This window comes from Colossoma macropomum, unplaced genomic scaffold (genome assembly GCF_904425465.1).
Source record: "Colossoma macropomum unplaced genomic scaffold, Colossoma_macropomum, whole genome shotgun sequence".
Lineage (NCBI taxonomy): Eukaryota > Metazoa > Chordata > Actinopteri > Characiformes > Serrasalmidae > Colossoma > Colossoma macropomum.
In genome coordinates this window covers 24,623,396-24,650,357 of record NW_023494810.1, presented here as the reverse complement: position 1 = coordinate 24,650,357, position 26,962 = coordinate 24,623,396, and the positions used below count along the sequence as shown (strand labels likewise).

The 26,962-nt window shown below is 40.7% G+C and overlaps 1 protein-coding gene across 1 annotated transcript in view; it reads right to left on the bottom strand.

Annotated features, from left to right (window-relative positions):
* cdh4 (cadherin 4, type 1, R-cadherin (retinal)) overlaps window positions 1-26,962 on the bottom strand; it is a 327,046-nt gene that overhangs the window by 186,226 nt on the left and 113,858 nt on the right. Inside the window, exon 3 of the mRNA XM_036559624.1 lies at window positions 23,510-23,533. Coding sequence (XP_036415517.1) covers window positions 23,510-23,533 — 24 coding nt within the window. The remainder of the gene's footprint in view (window positions 1-23,509; window positions 23,534-26,962) is intronic.

Genomic DNA, 26,962 nt, shown 5'->3' with positions numbered 1-26,962 from the left:
TCAAATGCTGTTTTTGTTGTTGTTCGTCAACTAAAGGTACATGGCATGTGTTTATTGTGTCATTTTGTGTCAGGGGATGTGGGTTGTTAGTGTATTTTGTGTTGAGTGTCAGTCTGCCATCAGGGTAAAGTGCATGGCTAGTGGTGACCTTCCCCGCGAGGTCAGTGCTTTGTATGTCTCTGTTTGGCCCTGGTGTTTCATAAAGAGCACTTTTTGTGGTGGAAATCATGGCCTTCCCATGTCTTACTCTGAACTAGAACAGTTCCCCTACCATAAAACAGGCTGAGCAGCTCATCTGGCCAAACTAGGGGTCTGCTGGGGGTTGTTTTCTAACGGGTGATTATGTATTTGAAGGATTATGCCGACATAATTTTTACACACTCTCATGTAATAACCCCCCAATAACGTTAGACTCAGGTAGCTTTAGGAAAAGCTCCAGAGGTTAAGGAGTGGGTGATTGTGCCCCTGAATGGAACTGAGGATGAAGTTCAACAGTGCATCAGTTGCAGCCACACTATGGATGATCATAAGCATTTGTGCAAATAACAGCAGTAGACAGAGGAACTGTAGCACGGGCGGTTAACAGGCGATCAGAGGAGGATGGATGCTGTTCTCTGCCACGTACAATCAGCAATTCCACAAAAATATACTGATAATAAATACTGTTAGTGTAATACAGATGTGTAAAATACCAGTTTATCCCATCATGACATTTTCTGTCACTCAAGCACACAGTAACAAAGCAATGCACTGTAAAACTGTCTGTGATAATCCATCGCTTTGTGAGCAGGTTTGGATCAGGTTCAGGCTTTAAATTTTGCAGTACCAGCCAGGCCTGGTCAGGGAGGTTCTCAAAGTCACAGGCAGGGGTCAGGTTCACACTAGTGCAGACCTCTAAGCTCTAAGGAAACACTGTACATACATGCTTGAGATGGCTCTGATCTGACTGCATCGCACTGACGTTAGCAGTAACTGCTAGAGTGAATCTGATCCAATCTTTTAACAAATCTAGCCAAACTCACTTTGCTGATGTGCTGTTAGTTGTACATTTCTTCCCGTGGGGTGGTAGAGTGTCTGAGTGGTTTGAGCACGATGGCCTACTTTTAGATCCACATCTTAAGAGAAGTGTTTCAATTAAATATGGCTCATTTTAAAGCACAGTAGTGTTTAAAGGAGAAAAACCAAATTGGTATCAGCCAATCCACAAAGTTTCAAAATCAGTATCGTAAAAGACAAAGTAGTACTGCACCATTTCTAACACACATATACACTGACAGGCCACTTCACAGTAAGTACACCTACGTTGTATCTACACTTGTCCATTTTATCGACTTCATTTCCCATATAGAAGCACTTTGTGGTTCTACAATTACAGACCGTAGTCCATCTGTTTCTCTGTATACTTTGTTATCCCCTTTCATCTGATTCTCAGCATTGCAGTGACACTGAAGTGGTCTTGGCATGTTAGTGTGTTAATGTGGTCTGAGTGGATCAGACACAGCAGTGTTGCTGGAGTTTTTAAACACTGTGTCTACTCACTGTTTGTCGACCTTGTGGATGTAAAGTCAGAGTGTCGCTGCACAGTTTGTGTTGATCATCCTCTAGCCCTTCATCAGTGGTCACAGGACGCTGCCCACACGACACTGCTGATTGGGTATTTTTGGTTGGTGGACTACTCTCAGTCCAGCAGTAACACTAAGGTGTTTAAAAACTCCAACAGCTCTGCAGTGCCTGAACATACTAACACCACTTCAGTGTCACTGCAGTGCTGTGAATGATCCACCACCTAAATAATATCTGCTCTCTGTTGGTCCTGTGGGGGTCCTCAACAATGAACAACGGGTTAAAGGGGGCTAACAAAGTATGCAGAGAAACAGATGGACTACAGTCTGTAATTGTAGAACTATAAAGTCCACCTATATGGTAAGTGGAGCTGACGAAATGGAAAATGAGTGTATAAACAAGTATGTGTACTTAATGAAGTGGCCAGTTGGTGTATAGACACACAGAAGGCAGATGTCAGAAAACAGACACCGGTCAATGCGCTGTCCTGACCTTTCGCTCCAGCTCCGCTCTGCGTAACGACGAGGAGCACCTTAATCTCTCACTAACACCCCATTCCCCCTGAGCAGCAACACAGACCAGGACACACCTCTCCTCTCCCTCTTTCTCCCTTGCTTTCTTTCTCTATCTCTGTCTACAGATAAAAAAGCCATTCACAAAGGCCGCGGAGCAAAAGGGCAGAAAATGGCTATTGATTCCTGATGAACGGGTTTTCACAAAGCAGCGTCAGTCTAGAGCCTCTCACCTCAACCAAGGACAGCAGGGGAACGGACAAGATCTCTAAGTGAACCCCCTTCTTCTCCTCCCTCACTCCAGAAGAACAGAGTGACGTTGAAAGTGTAGTATGTCTCCAGCTATTCGTGCTCATCAATGTGTCTGAAGGACGTTTTTCAAGCAAGCCGGAAAAGAAGAGAGGAACGCCTGGGAACCTTAAGAGCCACGCCAGAGAATGCAACCACCTATAAAGAATGTTGAAGCACTTACATTGGCTGATGTGTGTGCTTTTTTGCAGGTGCATGCATATACATGTGGATGCTTATGTGTTTGAAAAAAGAGCCTGTGAAGCAGCTGCCTTTTGATATTTAAGCCCTGTTCTTTGAGGTTTCAAAACTGAACTCTCACCTTAAAAGTCAAAAACATGGAATAAAACAGCTCAGTAATGCCTGTGCACAGACAGATGATTTTTCAGCCCCATTCTCGTCCACTATAATTTGCAGAAGCAAAACAGTTTAACATCTAATACGCACACCATGATATGGTTATTAAAGTACATGCTCTCATGCTCTAAAGTTAGCCCTGAATTACAAACCTGCTCACTGATAATCACTATGTTATGTCTCTGTAAAAAGATACTAAATGTTGTGGACTGTGTAAAAGAAAAAAGAAACCCTACTGAAATTCTGAAACTGATATCATGTTAGAAGTTGAATTATAAGGTGAAGACATTAAACCCTGGACTTGTTATTCAGTTACTACTGTGAATTATTTGGTAACTGCTGCAGATCAAAACTCAAGTATTGATTCAAAACTCACTTATAAACAGAAACATCCAGAAGCTTTTGGGCAGTTGCTAAATTCTATGAATAAATCTGTGAATAAAAGGTTTGTTCATAAAATAAATGCAAATCTGAAACTACAACCATTAAGCTCTAACAATATAGTTTTCAAACTTTCAAACATTGGAGCGATACAGTGAGAAAGTAGTTTCGGTTACTTTCGGACCCAGGCACACCAAGCCATCATGCTGTTGGGGACCGTTTGTCTATGCGGTGTGTCCCACACCATTAATTCTAGTCGGCTCATGTCAGTGCTGTTTTGGCCAGTTGAGCATGTTGAATTTTTGTCAGCAGTCAGCCGTGAGGGCTGAAAGAAAGCAAAGCAACAAATAACCCTCATGGGAGGGCACACGCAGAGGAGCCTAATTTTTCAACGCCAGTGCAAGCAGCAAAGTTTATCACTAGGGATGACAATTTTAAATGTTTCTGCTATTCAAATGTCTGAATTGTACATGAGCAGAATGTGAATGTCGTATTCCCAATGAGAGTTAAAACTGTCACGAAAAATAAAGGATACTCAGATACTCATAAGATACTCAGTCATTCCTGGATATTTTAAGGTCTAAGGTCACATAATTACGAACTTAGGCGAACGTACTGTGACGTTGAAGTGGGGCTGACCCACACTGATCCACACTGACCAGCTAAGGAGAACCTAAGGAAAACGTACAGAGACCAAACGCATGTACAAAGCGGAGCTTTCATTTACACCTAACTCAACACAAAAGATCAAAGATCACCTACTCCCGCTCACTCACAAACATTGCCTATATCTCTGGCTATTCAGCTCTGCTTCTCTCTCCAGTCAAGCCATCTTCCGTTGGGCTTGGAAAGCCTCAGTTTTAAATTGTCCTGGCTCCTGCCCTGATTCAGTGCAGCTGTCCCTTGTTAGGGGAGAAGCCCTACTTGCGTATCCTGGGGCTTGGACAGAAGTGCCACCGCTTCACCGCCACAGTACAGGCATTCACTTTTAAGTAAGCTTTTTCAATCCATCCAGTAAAGCTAACGGTGTTGTCCTTTACCTTTCACACTCTGTGTTTAGTTTTAACATGGACATTTGAAGCTTGATAGACATTCAAACAATATTTTTCTTTACACTGAATGTTTTGGTAGTTCACAGTTGTACTGACTAATGTCAGACTACAGCCTGACTAATAAACGTACACTTTTACAGCCAACTATGCTATGGAGTGTTATATCCCTTCACACAGGCACATTAAGTTCATGTCGACCATCAGCTGTAGTCTTTGAAGCGTGTTCGAGTGCGAATATTAACAGCAGACACGAGGTGACTGTGAACTGCTGGGAGGTGACCATCAGTTTGCCTTAGTCGGTGCAAGTTCTTGTTCTTTGGGTTGATGTGTCTGGGCCCTAATGTTTTCTGGTATCCATGCCCGATCAGGCAAGAACCTGTGAAAACTCCACTACACTGCTAACAAATGACTAAAAATGACTTCCTTCTGGAATGTTAGCCCCATCTCCGAAAGAATGAATGACACAAATTTACAGCCCCGTCAACCCCGTCTGACTAACCAATTCTGGGGGTGGGCAATATGACAAAAATATTGTATTATGATACTTCAAGACATTTTCACACTACACAACATGCATCACAATATTTCATTTATCTAAGATTTGATAACAAGACAGAATAGAACTTGTAGTCCCACATATAAAAGAATCTACAATTACAATTTTTTTATTCCATGTTTTACAAACGGCACTGCACTAAATCCAGTTAAACAGGCCTAATTACTCTTACTTTGTAGTTAAACATGTAGTTAGTGAGAGTTCTTTAAATACTGACGATATCCATGATATGCTGAGAAAAGGATGTTGTGACTTAATTTATCACGATCATGATAAAATATCATCATATTGCCCACCCCTAACTAATTCATGAAAATTGTCTTCAGAAATATGTGTTCTCAACAAACATTTATTGACAGAAATGTGTTTCCACTAAATAGGGTTTCGGTACTGGAAACACGTATACATTCAATACATAAACCAACCATATGCTGAATACGCAGAATTTGATTAGGTTGAAAAATGCTAGAGAATTTCATTAATTGGTTAAAAAAGCTACTACAACATTACAGTGTGACTGCGTGTGAGCCATTTTCCAGTTTAGCAGGCTAGGCCTGTTTTAGCGAAATGGACGTGATGGAGTAGTGTTGTTGTTCAGACAGCAGTGGCCTTGCCCTGTGTGTGCCCCTCTTTAAGGGGTCAGAGCCTCCTGTGCTGACCTTCCCTGCCACTGCCAGTCCCTCACCCTGACCACCGTAACCGTGCCAACAGCATGCAGCTATGAGTAATGGTGCCATCACAACCATGGAAACAGCAGGGCACGGGAGCACACACTGCTTTGGACGCGGGGTGGAGGAAGTATCCGCACAGGCACGGTTAGAGAGAGAAAGAGCAACAGAGAGAAAAAAGAGACTGGTGGAATTATCAACAAAGACTGACCAAGGGACAGAAAGAAAAAACAAGCAACGGAGATAAGAGCGAAATAAAAAGATGAAGGGAATGAGAGACAGCAAGAGAGAAACAAGAGAAAAAAGAAGGGAGAATAAAAGAGAGGTTGCTTTCTTTAACCTCTCATCTATGAGCATCAACTGTTTATTATTGAACGTGAGCTTTTTGTGAAAATGGATTTGACTAATTTAATGCCCAGTGTTACCACATTAGAAAGAAAGCGCTGGCAAGAGCCAAAGAAAGGTTCATGGTGCTCGCTCAGGGAAGCCGAAATCTGTTTGTTTATTTGTCAACCGAGGGGTCAGAGAGCCAGAGCTGAGTTCATTTATTTATTCAGCTTTATGACCATGGGCTGTTTTCTCAGATAAACAATTCAATTATATTGCCATATTGAGGCAGATACCGGCGCATACGCAAAGCCGCATATTAACTACTCTCCAGCTGAAAATGATGGAACAGAACCAGGGATGATGGCGATGCCAGATGACAGAATGGTGTGATTGAAGCGCCTTGCGTGACGGAGGAGAGAGGAGCGCGACAGGCGAGGTGAGAGATTTCCATCTCCTGGCAGGCACAACATCAGCATCTGTGAAACTCACCCTAACAAGGCCTGCTGAAATGCAAAGGCAAACACATCCATCCACCTCCAAAAGATCAGAGCTTAAAAAATGGCAACATGTTATAGATATACTGAAGTTACAGCTTAAATAGATGAAAATACAACCCCAATTCCAAAAAAGTTGGAACGCTGTGTAAAATGTAAATAAATGTAAATAAAACAGAATGCAATGATTTGCAAATCTCAAAGACCCATATTTTATTCACACAGAACAAATATCAGATGTTGAAAGTGAGAAATTATACCATTTCAAGAAAAACATTAACTCATTTAGAACTTGATGGCAGCAACGCATCTCAAAAAATAGCTGAAAGAGCAATTTGCAACTAACTCACATGACTGGGTATCAAAAGAGCATTTTAGAGAGGTAGAGTCTCTCAGAAGCAAAGATTGGCAGAGGTTCACCAAGAGTCTGAAAATTGTGGAACAATTTCAGAAAAATATTCCTCAATGTAAAATTGCGAAGAATTTGAATATCCCATCATCTACAGTACATAATATTATCCAAAGATTCAGAGAATCTGAAAAAATCCCTGTACGCAAAGGACAAGGCCGACAGTCAATATTGGATGCTCATGATTTTCGGGCCCTCAGATGGCACTGCATTAAAAACAGGCATGATTCTGTACTGGATATCATTGCATGGGCTCAGGAACACTTCCAGAAAATCACTGAACACAGCTTGCCGTGCAATTAACAAATGCAACTTAAAGCTGTATCATGCAAAGAAGAAGCCATACGTCAACATGATCCAGAAATGCTGCCGTCTTCTCTGGGCCAAAGCTCATTTAAAATGGACTGTGGCAAAATTTAATAATTTTAAATTCTTTTAAAATTGCGGACTCAAGAGGAGAGGGACCATCCAGCTTGTTATCAGTGCACAAAAGCCTGCATCTCTGATGGTATGAGGCTGCATTAGTGCCTATGGCATGGACAGCTTACACTAAATTAGGTGATGTTACCAGTATTTAACCAGTACTATACTGGTTAAAGGATGTTCATGTAAGCTGGGCCCTAAGCTAGGGTATGTAAAATATTGAAGGCATCATATATTACAATTGTTCAAGGATATGTATAATATTTAAAAACTCTAAAAAGTAACAGGTGATGAAAAAAGTTTAAAGTTTGATCAAAGTAACTGAGTGCTCTAGTTCATGTTTCTAGGGTAGGAGTCTCATGCACTAAGTGACAGGGTCCTCAAATATCTTTAAAGGTTTTTTTACAGAGCGGTACGGTGTGACACGGCATCTCCACTCGATTTGGTAATCTACAGTGCCAGAGCTTTACGTCTGCTTTGAGTGACAGACACTTCGTTTCCGCTGAGATGTTCTCTAATAATACAGAATCAGCCGAGCAGAAGTTGGAAGCTGAGGAATGAATCGCCTCAGAAGATTCAACATGAAAGTATAAGCTCGGTTAGAGGTGTGTATGTGTGTGTGTGACAGGCAGGCGGCCTGTGGTGTGAGAATATGCGTTTAAGATGAGCGGTTTTAATGCGTTCGGAGTTAGTGGAGCGATACGGATCTCTCTTGATCTCGCTCACTGTCTCCTTCACTCTGTTGCCCCATCCCTCTCTCTCTCCCTCAGTCAATCTTTCCCATGGTCTCACTTTCACAAGCGACATCCCCTGAACATCCCATAATACTGTAGGCAATCTACAGAAACGTGTCAGCTTTAGACATTCCTGCTCCTCTGAGGGGGGGTGTAAGGGGCGTAATAAAAATGGTTTCTTTTTGTTCTTGGGATGTGCCGAGGAGCAGAAAGGTTGTAATTTAACTGTTGGGAGTTGCAGTCAGCCATTGGCTGTAATAATGGCTTCTGCTCTCTAATTTGTGCGGGGATTTGCCTGGTCACGGTCCATCTCCATAGGCCTTACTGCTACACCACCTCCACACCAATCACAGAGAGAGAGAGAAAGACAGGGAGAGAGAGAGAGTGAGAGAGACAGGGAGAGAGAGGGAAATGTAGAGAGAGAGAAAAAGTGAGACATAAAAGGAAAGAGAGTGGAGAAAAAGAGGTGGAGAGAAAGAGATGGAGAGGGAGAGAGAAAGAGAGGGACGTAGAGAAATGTGGAGAGAGAGAAAAAGAGAGAAAAGAGAGAAAGAGAGAGAGGGAGAACAGATATTGAGAGGAGAGAAAATTGGAGAGAGAAAAGGAGAGAAAGAGAAAAAAGAAGCATAAGAAAAAGGGAGGAAGACAGAAGACGAGAAAGAAGGAGAGAAAAAGTATGAGAGAGGGGAGAGGGACAGAGAGAGAAAGAGAAAAAGACAAAGAGAAAGGAAGAAAAAATAGAGAGAGGGTGAGAGAGAAAGAGAGAGAGACAAAGAGAGAGAGAAAGAGAGAGAGACAAAGAGAGAGATGGAGAGACATGGAAAGAAAGAAAGAAAGAAAGAAAGAAAGAAAACAATTAGGAGAGACGGAGAGGGGAAAAAAGAAGAGAGGGAGAGAGAGGTAAAAAGGAAGAGAGATATAGAGGGAAAGAGAGTGTGTGGGCTTGGTTATGACAGAATAGAGTGAAAAAAAGAAAACTGACTGAGAAATGACATGGTTGAGTGAGTGAGCGAGTAACAATCCATTAATGCTACTGTTACCTGCTCTCAGGCAATTAATGCACTGCCATGGACAACTGCATTTGCAGCTTGACTGAAATTCTAATTCAGAAAAGGTCAACAAAAGGTCAGCTTCTGGTCTTCCTGCAGTGTCTGATGCTTACGGGTTTGTAATGGAGCACTCAAATGTTAACAGCAGAAGTCTTAATCGTGAAAGTTTGTGTCTTTTTTCCTAGCATGACCCAAAAGCTTCTGACTTTGAGCCAAACATCAATACATGTCTGAGGCCTCATTTCTGGAAGAGAACAATGAAATATAGAGATGGAACAGCCGTCTGACTGTGTCAAGACCAAGTTCTATATTAGTACAGTATACAAAGCTAATATAGCTGCTCCAGAGCGACTATGCTGTGGCTTCTGTCTGTCTGTGTGTGTGTGTGTGTGTGTGTGTGTGTGTGTGTGTGTGTGTGTGTGTGTGTTCTGCCCCTCTACTCTATACGCTTTGAACTCCAGCCTGATTCCACATGGCTCAGAGCCTTCAGTTCCCCAGACTGGCTGTCTGGAGAATCAGAAAGAAGGTTACTCGCTCTGTGGAAAGCAGCGGCCGTGTCCTTTTACTCTGCTTGTTTCGTTAATGCCTGCTCAGATGTGAGAAACGCTCGACCAGAGCAGGCGAGCCTTTCTGCCCTTCCTCTTCTTTGAACAGGACTCTGTCACATCCGGGCTTAAGGAATCTGTCAGGAGGTTTTGGAAAATCTCCCTTTTAAGGGCTGTTCAAACTGCATGGATAGGATATTGCTATTTGATATTTCTATTGCGTCATACGGCAGATGGCAGATATGCAGGCAAAATGAGAACAAAGAATAAAAACAAAACTTTCTGAGAATGAATCAGAAAGTAAGGTGGAACTGCACCTACAAGAACTGAATTTACATTTAGTGAAGTTTCAATGGACATAGAACTGTAAGAGCATGAAGGTGATGACAGGTAGAGGATGACTGTGATAAATCCCACCTGCCATGTCAGGCCTCAACTCATGGTGGCGATAGAAGGGGCAATGAAGAAAAGGTGGTGAAAACTCAAGCACAGGAGCAGAAGAAGTAGAAAGAATTTCTACTTCACGCAGAGGCAATCTGCTCATTAAAAGTTTGGAAAGACCTCAGATAATACAGAAAAGGAGCTTTTCAACCAAATGACATATGTGTGTACTGTGTCATATATCCTTGTGAAATTCCAGGACAGATTTGTACTACATCTGCAGAGTCGTCTGTATTGCTTGCCTGTCAATTAGATCAGTGTACACAGATTGATGTTCATCTGCCATGTGTGTGTTATTTTTTTATTTTGTTTTGTCATCACATGCCACCCAGTCATAGGTACAAATCTAACGCCTAACACATCCAATCAAAGCAAGGATTTAGCTTTAGAGACCCTCCAGTACCACGTTTTAAAACATGACTGCCAATATAGAGTCAGCGTGTTGTAGTGCGCTGGCGGGTCCAGCGCAACTTCTGAAAGATTTCAGACATTTATTTTCAAACTTTAGACTTTCAAAAAACATGATTTTCTTTAAGATCAATGCTGAAAAAACTACAAATGCTTTTAGAGGGAACCAATGATGAGGCTGAAGACACAGGAGAAATGTCAGGAGTGTAATGAAGCCCTACACAGTTACTGAAAAGTGTATATAAACTATGTATAAAAGTATGTATAAAAAATGTACAAACCTCAAGTGACTTTTCTTCATAAATAGGTTTAGAATATTCATGTTATTAATTTTAAGATTAAGATTATTAATTTAAATTGCTTCATTCTGTGTGGTTTTGTTGTTTTTGTTTTTTTTTCCTTTACATGCTATTTTTGTCTTTAACATTTAATATTTGTGTTCATTAACTGATATTACAAAAAAGTTTGTGTTGAATCAGTTGATATAAAACACTTGCAGACAGTGAATACTGTGGATACTGAATCACTACATATACCGCTAGACCGACACTTCCACGGTTAGCTCTTAAATGGTTGACAACTAACCAGGTTTAGTTTGAGGAAAACAATATCACGTGTAAATATTCTAGACAATATTTGGAACAGCACTATTGCCACAACGAATAATGCCAAAGTCACTCACCAGCACTCAAACCTTTCAGGTGTTTAGACCATCTTTGAGGCAACAGAGTTTTAATTAACGTCTCTCAAAGCTGAGGAAGGCTGCACTTCTTGTTCGTTATGCCACTAAAGGCTGTCCAACTTTGTAGGATTCTTCAAATGTGGCGGAGAAATGCACTCTTTGAAGGACTCAGCTGGTATTCAATTACAATCTATCATATGCAACGCAAAAATATCTAAAAAATGTGGAATCTGCTGAGAGATGCAGCAGCAGAGTTTGTAATGAAATGTAAATTGTAATTTAATATTTAAATGTGTAAGGTGTAAATGTGTTGGTGCAGCCTATAAGAGCCGTCTCTTTGCTCATGGCCGAACACTGAAGAGAAGCCTTTGGACATGAGTGCTAGCAAGGTCCTACTTCAGCTGCAGCATTCACTTTGAGACGCGACTAGTATGAGAGTTTAACAACAGTTTAAAGTAAACTGTTAAACTATTATCTCGATGGAACATACTTTTTTACCAAAGATACTGTTATCAACATTAAGCTGAATGTGGCAAAAGATAAAAAGTATTAGTAAATGGCTTTTCTCACAGCAAAACCTTCTTACATAACTGAAAAACAACAGCAGGAATGTAAAATATCATAAGAAAGCAACATTTCAACAAACGTTTGACTGGCAGTGTGTACATGCTAATTGGGTAAGCGTAGGAACGATTAAGGCCACTTTCATGCATGAAACTCAGCTCCCTGACCTTGTTCCCCGAAGTGCTTGCAAGTGTTCTACAGAATGCCATTGTGCACATCAAGTTGTCTGTTCTCAGTTTCATAAAATGCTAGCTTGTTTTCATTGTATTCAGCAGACAAATGATCCATGCACATCAAACTTCTCTATCAGAATGCTCACAAATCTGGGCCCACGCTTCAGGTAGGTACAAGGATTTATATGCATCTCAAATGTTCTAAGGCACAGACCAAACAGGTATATGTGGAAACGACCTCATCTTCCCTGCTTGAGCTTGCATGGAGTTGTTCAGAGAAGTCATAAAGGAACTGGATTAATCCATCATACTTGCAGCTCAGACATCCAAAGCCCATATCCACAAGGCTCTGATGGTACCCTCCTGGTATCACTGAAAAGTCAGAAGAAACCAAAAGGAGGCTGGAAGGTACTGCTAGTCGTATGCAGGTCTCAGGGTAAGTGAGCTTTTGAGTGAGAAAAGACCAGAATGTTGTGGTCCAGGGCAGGACTAAGCACAACTACCATTAAAGCACTCCATGCCAACTGCAGCTATTAGTCAATGATGCATTTAGATGTTCCTGGTCAGGGAACTTAAATCCTTGTTTTAAACCACACAAACTATGAAAAGCAACCGACAGAATAAATGATAAATGGCCATGTAACGCTAACCTTTCTTCACCTTCAGTTGTTCCACAGTTGCTTGGTGCTGATTTCTGTTCAGTGAATGTGCCTCCAAGAGGACTTTATTTGTAAAGGGAACATGAATTTAAGGGGGAGCTGGATCAGAGGCAACAGTCTAAACCACCGTAAGTGTTGTCTATTCATGTTTATTAAAATATCATTATTAAGGAGAGCCTTGTGAAATCTGTTGTCCTTGTAGCTGGTAAATACTCTCATAATTAGAGCCATAAAGTCACCTACCTGATATCGTAGTATTTCCATTGAATAAGTGTTTGAGAAAATGTTTAGGCTATGATCTGGGCTTATTCTATGTTGAGTGACGGTGCCAGTGTGTTTGTTCGTGTGCAATGGGCTTGATAGGACATGTACCTTATCTAATTATTTTATTTATGCTATTATTTTTAAGCACATTTCTTTGTGTATGGATTTATGCATTTATTGAAATGGCCATTTCATTTTTTTGAATAAAATTAATCATTTAGATTAATCAACTAATTGGTGAAATCATCGATAGAAAACTAGCCGTTAGTGAAAGTATATTTTATTCTAACACTGGCCCCATGGGCCTGAGAGAAACGCTGTTTAAAAGTCTGAATTTCTACAAGGCTGTGATCCACAAGGCTTATTTAGCAGCTTTTTGTTTGAATTTTCCATTCTACCTTTAAGAGAGCAGCAGTTACATTCTGGCAACCATATAGTCACACCTTCTACGGAGGAACGGGAAATACAAATAAGAAGCCACCTTCAGCTTCACTGAATTTATCAAGTAATTTGTCTCATACAAATGACCTGATAAGTGTTTGCCGCACGTACTCGTACCTCCGTACTGTCAGACACTAGTATTTGGAACGTATTTCAGTCACGATGAGGAAGCATGGCAATCGCTCTGGTGTCCATGTTAGGCATTGGCTAGCCTCTAAAGACCAGCCATTCCTTTACGTCTACCTCCATGAAAATAAAATGGACTACTATAGATGATATGCCTGAGGAAGAATTCAGCCGGTATACACCTGATGAACCGGAGACATGATATACCATAAATTACTACTCCAGTGTTTCCCTGTGTTTGAGTCAGAGAGACTTAGTAAGCAAACGCTAACTAGCAAGTTAAAGCCAACCTAGCAATCATAACCAAAAACTAGCTGATCTGTCCATCTCTTATTCTGTCCACCTGTTTGTCAACAACTATGCCAGCATCATGTGTGTGCATTTCCTAGATGCACATCCAATAGTAAAGTGAGGAACCTTACCAGCTTTAAGTCATTATTGCATAAAAGCTGGATAACATTTTTTGTGAGTCATGGACACAATGGGGTCTGCAACACCACCTGCACAAGTAGCACCTGTTCGACTCACTTCTCCCTGCTTTTGTGTTTAGTTCAGCATGAGTAGTGTAGCAGCCTGATAGTCTTGGACTAAGGGGTGCCAATCAACTCATTAGACTCATTAGAATATTAGATCCATTCCCAGACAGTTGGCAGACAGGTCTGATCAGCCTGCCTTATTATATTTCTATCTTGATTGTTTTCATCCAAACTGGATGTTTAATATAACACTCAAATTTCAGTAACATACGAACATTTTTAACGCTATACATTGGGACTTTAAGCCTCCACTTCTGCAGAGCTGACTCATGGTAGAATGTCAAACACTGCAAACGCACATCTCTCGTTTTCTTAAGATAAAGCCCTTTCTAAACTCATTTACCGTAGCGTGCGGAAAGACGTTGAGGAAGAATATTCCGTGAGTCGACAGAATGTCGTTTCATTATCGTGGTTATTACCAGGCTGTGATTTGCCATGTTGGGGAGAGAGAGTTGACTAGTAGCAACTCTATGCTGAACCATCTGCCGCTCCTCCAGCGCGCAGAAATTTCCTTTAAAAGCCATCAGTGCAAAAGGACAGAAAAATACTTTTAATTGGTTCGTGGGTGTAAGACAGAGAGCCACATATATATATACACCATAGAACCACTCACACACGGACGCACAAGCCACCTGTTTGATGATCCTGTGAATGCAGATGCTACTGATTGCAATTAGCACCAAACCCATCTGGTACTCCACAGCTCAACGTGATGTGTGGTGGCTTTTTGCTCTTTGTCAAAAGTTAAACTTCAGCTGTAGTGAAGTTCACAGGGGCAACCAGGGAAACAAAGTCTATTGCTGTGCTCTGTGGATTGAAGGTTCATGTAGAAGTTGGAATTTGTTACATTATACTTCATTGCCCACACCTGGACACGAAGATGCCCAGACAGACAAAAAGTGACATGCACATACACACACACTCCTTTCCAAACTGCCCGGAGGCAGATTTCTCCTCTGCTCTTGCAGCCAGTGTTCAACTGCATTTCCGCGTTGTTATGCCAATGCGACACCGGCTGTCTGGACATGGCCCAATCGGCCGGGCATTGTGGGCATTTTCAGCAGACAGCTGGGAGCGGCGGTGGCGCAATTAGTTGGACGGATATAGCTCTGCTGACACATGGGCCGAAGCTGGGCGCGTTCCCTCAATCTGCCGCCTTCAGTGCTCTTCCCTGCAGAGTGCAAACTTTATCCTGTTATCTAACCTGTTATCTCTCCCATGGCTCTATACGGCCCCCGCTGACTGCTGTGTTAAAGTAAAAAATATCCCGTACTCAAAGCTAATGCACCTCTGCACTTTGGACAAATAGTGTTTGATCAGTGAAAATGGGAGGGAGGAAGGTGTTCAGCTGAAAACCTCTAATGACAGTCCTGCCCCGAGCTTCAGCGGCTGGGCTGAAAGGCTTGAAAAAGACAAGAGCTTAGTAGTTTTAAAGAGGCACATTTTACGATCATGTCCTATGTGTTTGATTTTCTGACAAGCCTGCATGATCTGAATTTCGAAATACAAGAATGACCATCTGGCACTGCATGGCTGCATAGACTGTTAACTAAAACTCAGTAGTGCATCCAGAGAAGCTTTGAGGAAGTTTTATGGCATACCATTTGCACTCCATAATAAGAATGCAAAAATCTGTTAATTTCCTGTTTCAGAAAATTAATTTAATTTCTTTTTGCAGGATTTAAAATGAAGCACATGCACTCATTGTCACATATTGGCATGTTATAGAGAATGACCCTGGGGCTTATAACTTCTATAAATTAAAAAAATAACTGCTAGTGTGCTTTCATGCGGCTGTGGCAGAGTTAAGCTTATGAGGGTTTTTTTTTTGGGTGCTTGATGTGGCTGAACAATTTGTTCGGCTGGGGAAAAAAATAACATAAATCAATCCGGAGATTACAGATAAGGGCTCTAAAACTAGCCAAGCATTGCACTTTCCCCTTCCAACAATTACACCTCTCCCTGCCTCAGGTAAGGCCAATTAAAGCCAGAGAGAGGACAGAGAGACAGAGAGAGAGAGAGAGAGAGAGAGAGAGAGAGATTCTTTCTGTTTGATAATGAAGGTGTTTGATGGTTTAAGCATGAGCATCATGTTAGGCTGACAGAAGCTCACTTGGGAATAGATGAGGGTAAAATGCCAGCATTAGCCCCTTTATTTCCTACCCACAATACCTCTGGGCGTAGCACTAAAAATAAGGAGATGTAAAAGAAAAAATAAGAATAGAGATGGGGAGGGGAAGAGGGGAAAAGAGGGGATGGAAAGGAAAGAAAACAGTGTTCAGTGAACCTGAGTTTAGCCCTGAGTGGCCCCAGGCTGCTCTGAGATCTCCCTTACAGCGCTGAAGCCTTCTGCAGTCTGTCACTATTCAGGTACTTCATATAAACTCTGCCAAACTCAGCACCAAGGTCAAGGACACAGTCATGCGTCTCCCACTGTCCCTCTCTCTCAAGTCTCTCAACAGGTACTGTTTGGGAGGTGGAGGTAGGTGAGGAAGAGAAATGATACATAATGACTTTAACTTGTTCTGAATGGACTGAGTGGGCCTGTGTATTTGACATGTTGGAGAGATTACAGACAGGTCACAAAGAAAAAAATGACATTAAGGCCCAATCCTATTTCACCCCTTGCCCCTACCACTTAGCCCTTAGCCCTCTGTTTTGCGTGTTCATGTCTAGGGTTAGGGTGTCCCAATTTTTGTTGAGATAAAGGGGTTGGGCGGAGTGTAAGGGCTACATGGTCTCAAACGGAGTGTTAGGAGAAAAAAGAAAAACTGGCAAGATGGCTGCACAAGCACCCAAAGAAATGCACAAATGTGAAAATTTTCTCAGTTAAAAAATTACAATAACCATTGTATTATCTTAGTTTAATGTCGTTTCAATGAATTATGGTCCTTTTCTTCATAACAAGCATAAAACATCGCTAATAGCATGCTAATGTCTCGGTAGCTAGCTAGCTAACTTTCCCGTTCCACCTTAAATAGTCCAGCAGTACTTATGCCTGAAGCTCCAGAATGTAACTACTGCACCATTTGAGGTGGAACGGGAAAATTCAAACAAGAAGCTGGCGAATAGCTGACTTCAGCTTCGTATCACCAAAGAATTAGCGGTGGGCGATAATAAGTAATTGTCTTATACCCCCTCTTTGAAAGCATGTGATGCCCTAAATGCAACCAAAGCCCAGCAATGAGGTTGCTGAACAACAGTGAAGCCCCTTCTCTGCTATCACTGAAGACAGGCCTGGTCACCTACAGAGCACAGCTAGTAGCCGGTTAATGAAGCAATGTTTTTTTTTTTTTTTTAATTTGAGGGTTGTCCCATTTCGTAGGGCAAGATTTCAACCACCACCCATAGTAACTCAGTTCCAAGGGGTTAGGGTGAAACTCGGGGTAGGGGTACAAAAAAAGAAATGGGACTGGGCCTAACTGTGTCAGTAAGGTGTTGGGCTGCCAGAACAGCTTCAGCACACCTTGGCATAGGTTGTGCAGGTCTCTGGGATGAAACACCATTGTTCCAAAACATATTCCAGCAATTACCCCCCTCCCCAAAGCATGACAGAGTCACCTGATCTCCACATTAAGGGGGTCAAGTATTCAGGCCATTACTGCTCTCTTGGTGTATGCCACATATATACTAACCCACTAGTGAAAAAAGGGGTGAAGGACAGGTCCAATGGGATTTTTATACAGGCCGCAGAGCATGGTAAGACTAGCAAGTTAACTGTATCAATCAGTATACTTGTCTAAGCATTAGTACTCATTATGCTACATTTTTCAACGCTGAACTGCGATGCAAGCTGAACCGCAAAGACACCGAACTGTGAACCAGCACACCTCTAGAACATATGTATGACCCTACATTCTGAGATAAAGCCAGTATATATGCGTATGTGTGTTTCTGGAGAGAAGGGAAAGAAACAGAGAGAAAGAAAACATGTCACCATGTCCTGGCACAGTAGATTGACCAGCTTGAATCACATCTCACTGGGCAGCAAGGGTGTATGCTTTTGTGTGTGTGTGTTGGCAGACCACAGAGACAGCTAAGCGGGCAGCATTACTAGATGTCCAAACATAGCTCATCCAGTTTCTTTTATAAGTATAATGGCACCAGCATGTGTGTTCCTTGCTCTGCATGAAATCAACATGTTTTCACCATCAACACTTAAACTGCTCTTCTACAAAGCTAATTTTATCATTCTGTGTACCATATCACAGCATTTTATAGCACTGAAGATGCTGGTGATTGCTGATGATCACTATTAAATCTATGCATTAGGACTGCAAGACATAAAATATGATGTACAAGAAAGTTGGATATCGCAACAACAACATAAAAAGGCGTAAATTTTGACTAGAATGTATAATTTTTGTCTGTCTTTGGCTGGGTATTTAGCAAATACAGACCCCGATTTTTTGATGTGTAAGTAGAGATGCATTGATACTGATACTGATATTGAGCATTGGTCCGATTTTACTCTTACTCGTACCCATCAAAATGCACTAAAACTAACATCCAATACCACCTGATACCATGTGATGCAAGTCCTGTGTACACTACCACCCTACTGAACAAGCGACTCAAGCTGGCAGTGAATGAGGGGCTGCTTGCACAGTGAAGTGTCAATGACACTGTGACTGTGGAACTAAAATCTGTATTTGCTGACTGTATTATGTTTGACTTAATAGAACTGCAAGGTATAAACGTTAATATACTGATTTTTTAAACTGTCTTTGTAAAATAGGCTGTAGAGAGACCATGTTGTTGTACCTGTGTACATTATCACTTGCTTTAGTTTCAGTGCACAGCAAGGCACAAACTGTAGCACAGTCTCTCAACACTCGGATGTGCAGCGTGTTGTTTTGAACGAAACAGCTTTTTGGAAATTGTCCATGGATAAATTCAATGTCTACTGGGGTTGCGTTTGAGCACCCATGTTGAATGGGACCGAGTGTTGTCGTTCAGTGTGGGCATGTAAATCATAGGCTTTGTCCAGGCATACTGGTTTATTTAAACATAAAGTGTGAGTCACCAAAGAAAAAAATTACATAGCTTCTGAAAAAAAAAACTTTCTTTAAAAAAAAGAAAAAAAAGAAGAAGATTTTGGCTACAGCTGAACCAGCCACTCAAAAAACTCCAACAAGATGTAAAACTCCACAAGTGAGCTCTCTGGAAGTATCAGCACAAGAATATGATTCTTGCTGTCACTATGCTACAGAGATTGTTGCTGAAAGAGACACATGAGGAGCAGGGATCAAAACTATGAAACCTACTTTACTTACAGCTCTACAGAAATGCTTTTCTGACATGGAACAAAACCCAGCGCAATGCAACTTGATAAAAGGTAGCTAAAATAATAGCCAGGTAATGAGCTAGATTTTAACGATTTAACTGTTAAGTTACGCTGCACTCATTTACACTAACAACTAATCTCTAAGTAAGTTATCAGCAAGTATCAAAAAAAAAGTATGCAAACATGGTCTGAACAAATGGAATCAATGTGTAATTAAGCTAAAATATATCTTTTCAAACATATCAAACTTTGCCAAAATTGCCTTTTTTCTATATAGCTGTACAAAGATCAATACAATCATCAATACATCAACAGTTCTTTAAAAAGCTTATAGTGATTCCAGGCTGTTCTATTCCCTGTGACACCAGTCATCACATATTTCACATGAAAGACTGAGAACAGTCATTTTGTTTAAAGTGTTCTCAAAGGCTAGTAGTTAATGACAGCTGTTCATATCCCTCCGCCTTGTAAGCAGTTGGATAGGGCAGCAGATAATGACCCCATAGGCAGGTGACTCCACTGTTGTTGTGCTAGGCAACACTCTTTCATCTAAATCCATCCCAGTATTGCATCACTCTAATTTTGTATATATGCAAATTAATCCATTCTGTTTTCAAAGCTCTTTGCAATGCATTTAGAATGAAAGAAAATACTGAAATGATGATATGAATACAATTAATTGTGCAGCCCTAGTCTGCACACAAATGCTTTCTGCTGCAATTTCTTGCCTCCTATTGATGTTTTGTTAGGCCGTAAGGAGCATCAGTACATTTTTAGAAGCTGTTCTGGACATGTGAATTTGCTGATCTAGAAAATTCATTATACACCTTCTATTCTTTCGGAATGTGCAGAATGAATTAAAAACTGTGTGGAATGTCATTCCATTCAAACAGAGCCAAAAAAAGAAGAAAGAAAGCAGATAGAAACAGACAAGCCTGCCCTTTAAAAACGTTTCTGCCTTTCCAGAGGATACCAGTGCACACAGTACAATACGCTGGGCTCACTCACTTATACACTCACTCACTATTTCTTTCTGTCTGTTTCTACCTATTTCATGCTCTCTCCTTTATTCTTTCTCTGCCCATCTAACATCATCTCTCTCTCTCTCTCTCTCTCTCTCTCTCTAAGCAGATGTAGCATGTCACACAGTCAGTGCAGGTGTTTTTTTTTTTTTCACCAGAAGCCCTGGGGCTCTGCAGGTGGATCATATGCTTGTCCAGCAACAATCAAAGCAAAAATAAATTTCCGCCTTGGTGCAGCCTATTGTGTCCTGGACACATGGACGAAAGAAAACACACACACATGCGCACACACATACCCAAGCACAGACCAGACAGTGTGTCTCTCAGAATAAATCTTAATAGACAAACAGCCCAAACCGGGGGGCTGTCATCACTTACCGTTTGAGGTTACAAACATGCCAAGAGCACAAATAGACACATCAAAGGCCTGTTCCCAAACAGATCCACAAAGCAGGGCTGTCACCATTACTTTAATTAACTCTTTTACTCAGTAAAAAAACTTGATCGCAAATTTTTGCGGATAATTATTGGCACTGTAAAAAAATATGAAAAAAAAATTGTCAAAAGTCGTCCTAACTTACATTTTAGTACTTTAGCACTTTAGTAGCTTACTCAGAAAAAAATGTGAACCAATGAGATCTCAACTACTGATTGTAGTTGCCTCTTTATATGCAAAAATTTACTCAGTTCCTTCCTTAAATTTAGCCATTGTCAGTGCCTTCCACAGGCCATGACCACTCCCACTGTGCCCCCAATTTGGGGTGGGTGATTTGGGTGCTCCTCTTTCTCAGACTTCCAACCATTAAGAGCTTGAGGCATCACAGGGATTCAAACCAATGACATCTTGTGGACTGACTTAAGCCAGGGTTACACTACACAACTTTTACCCTGATTTTAGCCCTGATTCTCAGTCTGGTCGAGTCTGTGATAGATGGCTCTAGTCTGCAGATTTTTGGCCTCCTGATCGTGTTTCAGACCAGTCAGAGTTTATCAAACATTTCTTTGACCCGACTCTGTGCGTGATCTAGTAGTGTAAACTGGTCAACGACTCAATCTGAATGGGTTCCTGCAACAGTCAATGAAAACTGAGAGCGTGAAAGAAGAAAATACAGCAAGTAAACAAAGAAAAAAAGCGAAAAGTCTCTCACCTGTGGAGTGAAGCTTTTTATTGGGCTTAGTTTAGGGCATGAGCAAAATCGAGTTTATGTACATTTAAAACTCTAATAAATACCTCACTGACCACATTTTTAAATCAATGATCCTCACTTAAACATGTTTACTTGCTGCTTCTTTACTGTGTCAGTGCAAACAGCAGAGAAAACAGCAGCAGCGAGCAGCTCCACCTTTATTTGAGTCTCCTAATAACAGGAGAATGCGTGAGTTTGTGCGAGTTCAGTAAGGTCTGTTCGCTTCAGCAGCAGTTGAATAGTGTGTGATCCCTTATCACTTAGTATGTGATCCCCAATATTTCAGTCGCCCCAAAAAACCTGCAAAAATCAGTCGAATAGTGTGAGATGCTCAGTCTTTTTATAATCTGTTAAGACTTTAAAATTCGTGTAGTGTACCTAAGGCTTTAAGCACTACTTAAAGACTTTACTTTAAAAACTACTTTCATTCGGACTTGGACAAAGCTCTTCATGGTCAGAAGTCTAAGAGGTGGATGCCCTTGAAAGGAATACATCAATAAGACCTGAAAAGTCAGATTAAACAAAATTTTATGTTCATATTTGTATCCACTTTAAGCAATGCTGGGAAGTTGTTTGTTTTTGTTTTAAAATTAGCCTTATTAGCAAGATCCTTTTTTATTAACATCATAACAGTTTGTGCTTTCTTGTAAGATTTGATGATCATCTTATAACATTTAAGGATCTGAGTCAAAAATTCTTCTCTTTTCCTTTCAAGCTGAAACAAGTTATAATAGATACAGTCCTACACACACTGAAGGGTTAATGCTAACATCACTATAACACACATGATCTGAAATGTCATATTTGAATGGCAAAAACATTACGCTATAACTTGTCAATTTAAATATTAATAATAAAATATGTTATAATTCATGCATACAAGACAATGTGCGGGGCCAAAGAACAGATTTCCTCATTTATTTATTTATTTAGTCATTTATACATATTCAAGGGGTTTTAATTCAGCTAACGTTTACATCTGCATTAAACTATCCCAGGTACCACGAGTCTTGTATTCTGAGGCCCTATGACGCCCCTGGCAGACAGTCCCTGAGTGTGTCTGATCCAAGTGTACCGGCGCAACACATTGTAACATGGTGCTACCATGTCAGTTAGTCACTGCAGTGCTAAAAATGATCAACCACCCAAATAATATCTGCTCGCTGGTAGTCCTGTGGGGTTTGTCACTACCTGATTTGAATCAGAGTTAGACCACGCATGTGTGAAAATGTATTTCCATCATTTCCATGTCTGAGACGTAATAAATGCTGCCTACTCACACAGTATTCTGAGGCACTAAGGTAGCCAGTCATGTCCGAATTAAATGTTTAGGTAAAGCGCTGCCTGAGGTTCCTCAGTTTGGTTGCTTTTTTGAAGGCAGCATAGATATATCCTAGATGTCTTAAAAGTCTGGAAAAAAGATGCTAACACTAACAGCTAGCAGTGCAGTGTGTATCTTGATGATAGCGTGATCTATTACTGTCTTTGAATCGCGTCTTAAACGTAATTCGGTTGCAGGTACGTTCAACAGCTGCCTTCAGTTTCAGACATAGCCTTACACAATGCATGTTGACATGCCTTTGCTGCGCATGCGTGGTCCAAATCAGGTTTCCGGGTCAAATTGGGTAGTGACAGGGGTCCTGACCACTGATGAACAGGGTAAAGAGAGGCTAAAGCAGGTAAATTATGCAGAGAAATAGATAATTAAACAAAGTGCACATTTATGGTATAAGTAGACTTGATAAAACGGAAAATGCATTTTTGTAATGAGGTATTTTAAAACGTTCCCAGTTTATCTTTTTGTAGTATTATCTTTTTATTTCTTGTACTGTTTGACCTTTTGTAAAAATTGACTACTCAATTACTTCTCAAAATAACCAGTAGATTACCTAATTTCTAATATAATCTATAGTGTCAGCCCTAATACAGATACACAGTCACACACACACACACAAACACACACACACCTTCAAAACTATTCCCCTAATGGCAAATTCAAGTATAAAAAGCTGCCCTCTCTGATTCAGACAATACATGTGTGAACAGAACAGCACCACTGAATCATGAGGGCTGCAGGCCAAATCACGCTGAGTATAAATGAACGGCCATGCTGGGGGAAAATGCCCATGTTTACCTGAACTCTGGAAATCGGTCTTCTACCATCACTTACACATAATGCACAGCACCCAACAGCATGCAAAGCCATTTTAGAAAAATACAGCCACATCCAGCTGCTCCTGTAATGGCTCTCATGAGTGTTAATACACACATTCAGCCACACCAGCCACCAAAATAATCAGCCACACCTTCTGGAACAATGCAAATCACGCAGTTTTATAGTATTACTATAACACTTACCTCGACCTGAGGACAGCAGAGTATCTGTAGGACAGAGAAGGAGAAAGAGACTCTCAGTATTGCAGTTAATTATCATACAGGCAAACATCAGCAAGGATTTTCAATCAATACCTAACAAAAAAATAAATACACCAGCGTCTCAGGAGCATGTAAGTAATGAAAGTACTTAAATTTCAGAGCAATTATGTTGACATTCAACACATCTCTGTGTAAAAACATCACAAACATAGAATCTGGTAAAGTGTATTTCAAAGCATTAAACAAAAGAGCCAGAAGAGCGAGAATTGATAAGGTACAACAAAAACCAGGCCATTCAGAAGGAAACCCAGAACACAGGCACAATTTTGGCATTCCAAGCAGAATTCTAAATTAAAGTCTTTTCAGTTCCTCTTTCCAAGTCACTGCAGCCAGTAACTGTTGATCTGCTTCCCAGTTGTTCTTATTTTGTGTTTCGTAAATATATGTGAACTAGGGCCTGGCTGATACATTATTTGGCCAATAAAATCAGCCACTATTACAGTTCCACAGATTTATCAGCATCAGGCCTAGATGAAACTGATAGCATAGCTGCAGTTTTTCGATATCAAAAATCGTGTACAACTGACACAATAAACATCATTCAAACACAGTAATATTTTATAAATGTTGACTTTCTTGCTTAACTACAAACAGTTTGCTTCCAGTTTTCTAAATCATCCACTGAAATATATTCTGTCAGCGTTACTGAAGAAAAATGCATAGCTCCAATGTGAAGAACCTCCAAAGCAAGCAGAAACTGGGCTTTTGCAATTTTATGACAGCAGTCATAAAATGGAGGGCAGGGGAATTTTAAAAGTTGAGAATTATCAACCATTTTTGAAAACTGACAGTCATCTCAGTAAAGTATTGTTTAACTTCCTGAGTGATTAATTGTAAATGGAAAAACCTAAAATCACAAAAATCAAACATGAAAACATCAAACACAGTAGTGCATTTTATAAAAACAAGGCTTTAGGTTTTTTGAATGAAAAAAACACACGCCTAATATAACAGATATGACTAATGTAATGTAGACAATTTACTCACATTTACCACACATGAGCCCACCTTAAAAAACATGCATAGCCTGACTGGGGCTACTTGAAGTACATATGCATAGTTTAAACAACTATCAACATGAAGTCAGTAGCTTGCAGCTTTTAAGCTTTTTTGTCATAGGACTAACTCCACAGGCGGAACGTTAGCTAACAAACACATTACAGGTTATAGCTTATGGCTCTACTTAATAAAAGCAACACCACATTTAAAAAAAGAATCAGTTGCAACCTATCTTAGCACTGTGTCATGTGGTTATGTGGTAATACATTTTTTTTTGAGAAATACTGACATATCCACATGAGCAGGGCCAGTCTTTAACACACCTGAGCATAGGGGTCAACTCAGCCAATGACTCTAAGAGTCAAAAAGCATCAAATTTCATCATCTCACTGTGATCTGTTGCTTAAAAAATGTGTGAACTACATTTAGGATAGTTTAATCTCCGTTATATGTTTTCTCAGTGGTTAAAATCAAGTGGACTTAAGGAGTCAACACAATGTCCAAGAGACAACTTCAACTCCAGAAAACCCAGAGTTGTGCATCAATGAGAGGAACAAGCTGCACTTACTCATGTGTACAGTTCAAAAATGGTTCTCGAGTTGAATGAAAATTCAACTATTTAAATAATATTTTTTTCTCAGAAATTAACATTTTATCTAAAAACATTAGTCAAACTTTTATGTACTGGACAGTTAACTGGTTATTCATTATAATCCCTACACTGAATGCAATTTATTTCCAGTGAATGTGTATGCGTATGTATTCCAGAGTAAAATGAGCTGTAACAGATCAGAGCTTATTTTGTCTTTATGTACACATGCAGTCCCTCTCATTTGCAACACAAGTGGTATGGTCATGTAGGTATGCTGACAATACTGAATTTGTAGCTACAGCTTCCGTTTTACTCAGAAGCAGGAACAGCACAGCTGGATTCACGCAGAGAGGCAGCTGTTAGGTTTATGGGCCTTGTTTCCCAAAATGCCCCCCTTAACCCCTTTGGAGAGAAAGATGGGGTTGAGCAGTCAGTTTCTAAGCCATCGCTTCACATTCATGGGGCTCATTTAAAGAAGCACCCCAGGAAGACAACCCAGCTACCCCACCATTCCACCTCCATCACCAACGTGGCCGCCAAATTGCTGCTCAATCGCAGTGGAAGCACAATGGCGGCAAATGAGTAAGCGAGATCCAGAACGACTTTGGAATCTGAGAGCAATGCTCTTAAAAACAAAGCCATCAGCCTTCTTCTTTTTCTTCTGCTCTCTTTTATACATGCTCTGTTTCTTGTTGTTTTTTTGAGGACCATTCTTCAGTCTGCATTTAAGCTTAGAGGGAGGAAGCAGTCCAATTTCCTCCAAGTCAGCTCATCTGAGAGGCCATGTTGTCTATTCTTTCCTTCAAAAAATCGTTTTGTCAGAGATTTCACGCCATCCCTCGCCTGTCCCACTTGCTTTTCAAAGCAAAGGAGATATCGCTGTCATTTGTCTACAGACTGGAATGTAAGAATCCAGAATTCACGCACACACATATAGACAAGAAAAGAAACCCCAAAATACTCTGCCTCCTCGAAACAATGTCATGCCTGTCTTTTCTTTGCAGCACAAACATCAATACTCCATGTATTCAGCAGCCGGGTCACTACTGCTTGTGTTTTATCCCGTTTTTCTGTCTCGGCTCCGGCTCCTGCAGGCATTCTGGCACCCACTCTGGCTGTTCTGGACCCTCACACTCACCCCAGACACCCACTATTGCTTCAACCTCAATGCGCTTACCAGGAGATGACTAACACATGCTGCTCTCCCAGCATGCATTGGACTAACTCGTACTAATGCAGACCAAAAGCTGAAATTGAAACAAATCCCCAAGCTTCCTTCTGCCCTGCATTAAATCTTAGTATGAAAACTGTAGTTTAATTTGTGGTTAATGCCTGTAGGGTGCTGCATCCAGAGAAGACCTCTAACAATTTTACAGATATTACTTTATTAAGAATTACACAACCATATGGGTGTGCAAAGCAAACGGCATGACTGCATGAATTAGCTGTTTTTGGCTTGTCTGAGAAGATAAACTTTGATTCAATAAAAAACAACATAGTTTCTGTTGGTATGTTCTGCCGTTGAGTATTATTTGCCTTGCTGGGATAATTCATTGTAAAGACAACAAACAGGCAAGAGCCAGGTTTATTACTTAAAAGCAGTGTCAACATACATTATAGATCCAAAGACACCCCTTCTAATTGGTTAATTAAGCTACTTTAAGGAGCCCAATTGCTGACACAAGTGGGCCATTCTCTTCAACTGGCTCAAAATATCTCCATAAATATATGAGCATCATAATCATCCTGCAGATAAACAATATTCATACAATTTAGTAGATCAA